A 7,368-nucleotide genomic window follows, 5' to 3' on the forward strand; every position below is an offset into this window, starting at 1 on the left:
GTAGCGATACAAAAACTACTATACTGTTGTAAAGCCCAACTTAAATGTTCTCATATTTGTAAGGGTGAGCAGCACACAAAGACTTTCTAAAATTTACTCTGACCTGTACCTTCAGTCTTTGTTTATCGCTTAAGATTGAATTTGAAAAATAGTGTCTGAGCCGTAACGCGGGATAATTATTACACAGAATATTAGTGAAAATATTAGACTGAAATGAAAGCAAATGTGACAAGATGTCAAATCCTAAATACAAAAATGACTAGTTTTTCTACAAACACTTTTTCACTCAAACATTTGAAACCCAAAATAAAAAGTGGTTTTATATATAATTTTTAAAATATATATAAATATAAAAGTCTTGATATTGTCAATATCTGACCAATTTAAGTGTTGACTTATTAAGTTTGATTTCCTAATTTAGTAGGTTTCAGTTCTTTAAAGTTAACATAAACGTAATAAAATACTACAAACGATGTAACCCCTCTGTAATGTAAAATCTACACAACAAAATAAAAATAAACTACCACTAACGGTAGATTACCGTAACACTTGCTAGGGAGTGTTTTGAATCTTTACAGGTTTATATTGCTTCTTTTTTAAAAGATACCCTTGGACTTACAAAGGCAAATAAATGTGTCTTCCAGCTACTGCAAACTCAAAATTATATTGTATCATATAAACTCACCAGTTTGTTAAACCCTTTCCTTAAATGTCAATTAGGTCAATCTAGCCATGTCACCCTTTATAACTGTAAATCTTAATGCAGTGGTGCATGCTGTCGGACACGGCTAGTTGCCCATCTGGTAATAAGGTCAGGCCACGTGGGCTGCTCAATCCCTGGCGTACGATGGGCCAGCCCACGCCTTGAGCAGGGTACAACACAATTCTGTGCTGCTCTCCCCAGTCTGCGACTAAGATATTGCCGTCTTTATCAATGCATATGCCCCAGGGACATGTGAGGACTGGTCCCATGCCAGTACATACACCAAGAACTCTCACTGTGTTCCAGCTTGGCTCCAGAACTTTGATGCAAGGCACTCGTCCCGTTTCATTGCCCCTTTCGGACACTGCTACCACGCCCGAGCTCAGGCAGGTTGCCACCAAGTAAGGCCTGTGGAATCCGGTCACCACTGTGCGTTCGAGTCTGGAGCCCGTTTTAGGGTCAAGCTTCAGGGCGATGAGGGTGCCTTTTCTGATATCAGCTACCAAGAATTCATCTAGTCTGGTTACAGCCACCCCTCGGGGAGCTTCTAGCTCATCCTTTGCAGAGCCCAACGTAGATCCTCCAAAAGTCTGAAGCAGGCGACCGTGTCGGCTGAACACGAGCAAAGCTCTTTCCGAAGCACAGCTTAAGGCGATTAGACCCTTGGCATTGACGGCAATGTCAAAGTAGTTACGGCATCTTCTGGAGGAGCCACTGATGTTTGGGGTACTTACTTGCTGAAGGACATTCCCCTGAGGATCAGTCACCTGTTAGAAAATGTACATTCAGTTAAATCTTCAATAGCAGACATTATATTGATGCTTAAGAGAATAGAAAGAAGACAAACCTGGACACGTGCGTTTCCGCAGTCAACTATAAAGAGCTGCCCCTGTGGTGTGGCATGGATACCACTTGGCAGGGTAAGATCAGCCCGGCCTGAACCTTGCCTCCCAAACTGCCCCATGAGATGAACACCGCTTGCGGTGAACTCCATAAGCAACGGATCAACCTCTTCCTCCAACTCCACCAGGGCTGGCTCTCCTCTTTCCTCTCTGCCTCTCTTGTGTTCTTGAGAGGAACTATCTATGACTGACATTGACAAAGACCTGGCCACAGGGACTTGTCTTAACCCAGTTGTGGATTTCTTAGACTGTGGCAAGATGCTATGACCAACATGATTAGGGTATGAGAGGATCTGACCGCTGTCAAATCCTCTACTTAGAGGTGGTGAGGCCGAGGTGGAGCTCAACACGGAGCTGAAGTTGCCACTTCTAACACTGCATAATTCTTGCTTATTTGTGCCGCTACTAATCAACGGCCTTGACTTGTGTGTTAAATCCACTGCCGACTTGGACAGGTGAAAACTGTGATTCAAAGAGCCTTTGTTCAAACTGAAGTCGTGTGACGGGCTAACGATAAAGGTATAGGTGGAGTCAAGGCTGTCTGCTGGAGATGGCGCACGTCCAGAGTCACCTAACGTCCCCAGAGAGTGTTCATCAGAAGACTGGCTAAGACGAGAGTGTGATCGCACTTTGGAGGTAATGTCTAGGCAGCTTTGACTCACCAAATGATCTCTTGGAGCCATCCTAGGAGATGTTAGTGAACTACTAACATAATGCGAAGGTCTGTTATTCGAATCAAGTCTTCCTTTTTCTACCCCATTGCTGTCTAGACTCAAGCAACGACTCATCTTGGCAGATTCCTGTCTTCGCTCAGGGGAAGGAGACGCTTTTCTACTAGTGGCCACAGAAAGCATCTTTCTCTGATTAGAGGGTGAGTAATATTTTCCAGCATTGCTTATCGTGCATACCATGTCCTTTGCTTTGATATCCTTATCTTTAGCAGAAGGCACAGCCAAATATAAGTTCTCCCCTTGTTGCTCAAAGCAACTTTTATCCATCTCATCAACTTGGGATACTTCCCAGTCAAACTGTTCACATTTCGGCAGCCAGTGGTTTATCTTTGTAGACGAAAGCTTCTGCTCTTCCTCTGACTCTACGTCACCGCGGTTTAAGAAGTTGATCCTTTTGACCGTCCTGCCTGTCGGTGATGTCCAACCCTGTCCTTGCGTGCTTTTTGTCCTTTTAGAACTTTGTTGGTTTAGGTCTTCACAATGCATCTCCTGTGAATGCAAGGCACACAGCTTTCCATTTGGCCCACAGCCTCCAACATTCAGACACAGATGTTGCCCTTCCACTCGAATGTCTCCGAAAGTTACCGCATTACGCTGGGAGCTTGGTTTGAAGTTTACTTTCTTAAGAGAAACGGAGATTTCCCAGGGCTGCAGGAACTCTGAAATCTCCTCTAGTAAGAGGTTTTTGTTTGGTCCCTTTTCAGAAAGAACAGACTGATCCATTATCTGGAGTCGTTGTTGAAACTGAACCAACTTCTCAAACCTTTGCTCCATCAGAGACTGACTCACCCTGGCGGCCGCCATGTTCTCCCTCTCAACCTGTTCCAAACGCTGCTGAGCGTCCCGATGGTCCTGCTCCACCCTCTCCAGCAGACGCTTCTCTTCTGTACGTGCTCCGAGGATCGCCCGTTCTACGCCCCGCTTAACCGTCTCAATCTCAGTTGCATGACGCAGCTGTATCTGACGTAACTCCTCCCTGGCCTGGGCGAGGTCGCTCTGAGCCTGGGCCGCCCAGCAGGGAAGCGAATGATGTGGAGAAGATGATGAAGGACCATCTGACTCAGAATCTGGACTGTTGGGGTCTGGACCGTCGGCTTGGACGGAAGAGGTTGAACTGCTATCGAGAGGGGTTCCCACAAACATCTTGAAAGGATGGTAGACTATGTTCTCGATATCTGGAAAAAGAAAGCGAAGAGTTATTATAAATACAGGAGATATTACAGAAGGACTGTTATGAAACAAGAAAGGGGCACTTTTTTAGCAGGGACTTCATTGTACTTGGGCCTGATTCATTAGACAAATCATCAATCTCACATTATTCATTTACATTTATAACAATTTGATGACAATGATGCCAGTATTTTAGTCCAGTAGTCCCCAAATGCACAAAAAGCAAAATAGCACAACTTAATCAGACATAACATTGAAACATATGGGCACACTCCTCAGTCTGCAGCTACACAGGCTCACACTCAACAAACTGTGACGCACACAGTGCTTTCCGACATTGTTCCGTCAGAACCAATACAGCTTTAAACTCATCTGTTGTATTCAAGCCTCACTTCCCAAATGCATCAATAAGCCAGATACAGACCAATCCATGGTAAAAACACTTAAGAAAACTTTTTTTGTTTGCAAGTATTTCTTTTTTTTGTGTGTGTGTGAGTGTGTTCTTTGTTTAAAAATCTAGCGTCATTTTAAACATTTGATGTTTCAATAATTTTAAAACCTGACAAAAGCCTGCTAAGGGGACACACTGTGTGTCTTTCCTTTTTACAGTGACTGTGGAAAAGATCAAGCGACGGACAAGAAAAGGTTTGAATCCAACACTGAGAATTCGACTTGCGTTTAAAGCCGTGATAGAAAAGGAATCCAGAGAGGGCAAGAGTAGGAGGAACTGAGTGTCAACAGCACTTCTCGGCTCGTCGGTGCTGAGAGTAGATTTTACTTTGATATTTTATTCATGAAGTGAATAAAGTGATGCAGAGAAACAGTAGTCAAAGTTAGTCCTTCTCTATAATAAATATGAAGGAGCATTTTTTTTTACCTAGGACCAGATAGGAAAGGTATCAAATGGTTTAATGTTTAAGCTGCTTTATCCTGTTTTGCTATGAATATTGGCGTGTAATAAAACGTTGGTCGAAATGTGAAGATGTGCATTTTGTGGAACGTCATGTCCCGTCATTAAATGATTTGCCCTCATTTTTACAGTGCACATCATTTAAAATGTGAATTTATAGTGTTTAGGATGGGAAACGACACCCACTGCAGTGATCCAACATCACTGCGGTGACGTTCGCATCATCCAACAGATACTTACAGCAGCCTGCTTTAGCTGGAGACACTACAGTATAAAATGCCTGGAAGCCGAGACTATGCATTACTTACTTAAAGCTTTGAAATACAATTCAGATAAGCGATGTGATAATGTACGAGGAATGACTACAAGTCTGCTGTTTTAGTGCAAACCGTAACAACAGACGCAAATTTAACACAACTTTCCAGAAGTATATTAACGGTAAAGAATACTAAAAACAAATATGTAAAATTCCAAAAAGCGCCTTCAACACAGAAATAAGAATAAATAATATTTTACAGAGCATCTAGCTTTTTTATTTTCTTGGTTTGCTTCTGGTTGGCCTTGTAGAAGTGAAAAGTTTCTTTTAAGGGGTTGAGCAAAGCATCGTTTTTGTGTGAGAAAGACGAGGTGAATCAACAAAATGTAGCTTAGTATTCAGCTGAAATAGCCTCCTATGTCTCTGGGCTTTCACATTAACAATTGAACATTTTTGAAAGAAGCTCATTTAAATTGAACTTTTAATAGTTAAGTTTAGGTTTTCTTGACAAATGTATCCCACTGCATGCCTTGTACCACTGTGTATTAAATATCTGCAATGAGAGGATGGATTTTGTTAGCTTCCTGCATCACTGGCGACTTGTAGATTATTTATGTTGACAGGAGTAACTGAGGCACTGGGTCAGTACCGGTCCTTTGTCATCAGGTTCCTGATCATATTGCAAAACTACATTATGCATCAGAGGGATCCAGTTTCACATCATATGACCCACATTTGAAAGAGCAGAAGAAATACTGCTTAAAATAAATGTAAAATAAAAACGTCAAACGTAAAGAGATGTGTTCAAAAATAAATATTCTGAAACTTAATGTAATACTTTTACATTAAATAAAGACATTAAAAATTCTACAATAAAAAAAGAGTTCTCTTTTACGTTCATATAAATAAGAGGGGGAAAAAAAACAACACAAAACCCCCGAATCCATCACTTTGCCTTACCTGTCGTCACGGTGCTGCAGTGATCCTCCGCTCTTCTTCACCACATCGCTCACCCACTTCACTTTTACCACCAACCTTGCCCCCCTCTTCCCCCTCTGAGCAGTTTTTACTTCTTGTTGGCTGTTGCTAGGATACTGCCAAGCTGACTCCAGTTTCCTCTGTGTGCAAACTCTGAAACATGTGCATTCACTCTTGACATTTGTCTTGCCATCAGAGCTGTGTACTTTGCAATTTACTCCGTCTAAAGTGTTTTAGCTGCGCATTTAGAGTGATTAATGCCAACCTAATGCAAGCAGCCGTCTGGGTGTCGCCGGCGTGAAATAGTGGATCAGTTTCCCTCTTTTTTTACCCCCCCTAGATAAAGGCGTAAAGATTAACATTAGCAAATGACATTAGCATCAACGTTGAGGTGTTTAAGTAGAGTCTTGGTAAACATTTCAGTCTGTGATCCTTCCTCCTGCATGGACTGAATATGCAGGCGTGACTCTGGTCATAATGATTTCCATGGTATGGTGGTGCAAGTGTTCATAGTCAAGGTAGCAGCTAAAACCAGCAAAATAGTTCTGTGCACAAGTTTCAACTCCTCCTCATTCCTTTCAGAAAGACAAACATTTTAAAGTGGCTTTCTGAGCGTCTTGGGTTTTATTATCCCAGCCTGACCAAGACGAAACATGAAACGGCTTGTGACCGAGAGAAGGAAACAAAAAGATGGAAAAGTGGAGGACAAAAAGAGGCGCCAGCATGTGACCAGGTTCTAAATATCTTATGTTTAGGAAATGGAAACAAAAATGTATATCAATTTTGAATCGATTTCAAGTAAAATAAAAAAAATAATAATAAAAAAGGAATACACTATTGTTTGGCATTTGCGGCAGGTATCCATTAATAGTGTTTAAAGATCCAATTAAAATAAGTCATTTTTCACATTATATGAAAGCAACACATGGTGTTTTTTTTATTTAGCTCTTGTTTTGGTCGTTTTATTCTCAAACTCTACCCACTTTGAGAACTTTCCTACATGCTTCGACTGCTGATGATTTAAAGCGATTTTTGATAACATGTACAGACTCTACTGTGAGGAAATGCAGCTACATTACACCAGTGAATAATACCCCAGAGCGGGAAACTGGTTAGGCTGCCAGTATATGATCCTTTTTTATAAGAATCAAGTGGAATTAAAAAAGAAACATATCTGCACTAGAACAAATGGAAACATTGTTCCATTGCTACAAAATCCTGGGAAAAAGTACAAAGAAATTTACTGTAATTTCTGTGAGATTTGAGTAGCGTTGTGTTTATCACATTAATTTAAATGTTAAATCAAATATTTAACTGAACTACCAAGACATTAAATCTGATAGTAGTTCAGCACATGGACATGAAACGGAAATAGATTGGGATAAAATGAGGCGTGGATTAGTGGTTGGGAAAGTGACCCAGAGTCACAATTTTTATGCTTTTTGAGTTTTATTGGTCAGAATGACTCAAACCTTAGACTTGGGCAAAACTACAACCACTTTTAAAGATCTAAAGAAATTCATAGTAAGAAACAAAATTTCTGGACATCAATTTCTTCCGAAATGTCTTTAATAACCTCTTTCAAAAGAAAGATGCTGTAAATCAGACACAGAACTTGTACAATGGGTCAAATGTGGTTCTGTTTTTGAAAGCAGGTCAGTTCCTCAAGAAGTCAATTTTTTTTTTTATCTGATTCTGTGCATAACGTGGCAAAGGCT

At 41.0% G+C, this 7,368-nt stretch overlaps 1 protein-coding gene across 1 annotated transcript; it reads right to left on the reverse strand.

The window, feature by feature from the left end:
• Window positions 1-313: 313 nt before the first annotated feature.
• LOC103478667 (uncharacterized) lies at window positions 314-5,924 on the reverse strand. Its single transcript, XM_008432666.2, has 3 exons — window positions 5,633-5,924; window positions 1,551-3,511; window positions 314-1,470 (listed from the first exon to the last, which is right to left on the reverse strand). Exons 2-3 carry the CDS (start codon window positions 3,477-3,479, stop codon window positions 736-738), a joined length of 2,664 nt encoding a protein of 887 aa, XP_008430888.1. The 5' UTR covers window positions 3,480-3,511; window positions 5,633-5,924; the 3' UTR covers window positions 314-735.
• Window positions 5,925-7,368: the final 1,444 nt, after the last annotated feature.

The sequence above is a fragment of the Poecilia reticulata genome, linkage group LG2, assembly GCF_000633615.1.
Source record: "Poecilia reticulata strain Guanapo linkage group LG2, Guppy_female_1.0+MT, whole genome shotgun sequence".
Classification (NCBI taxonomy): domain Eukaryota; kingdom Metazoa; phylum Chordata; class Actinopteri; order Cyprinodontiformes; family Poeciliidae; genus Poecilia; species Poecilia reticulata.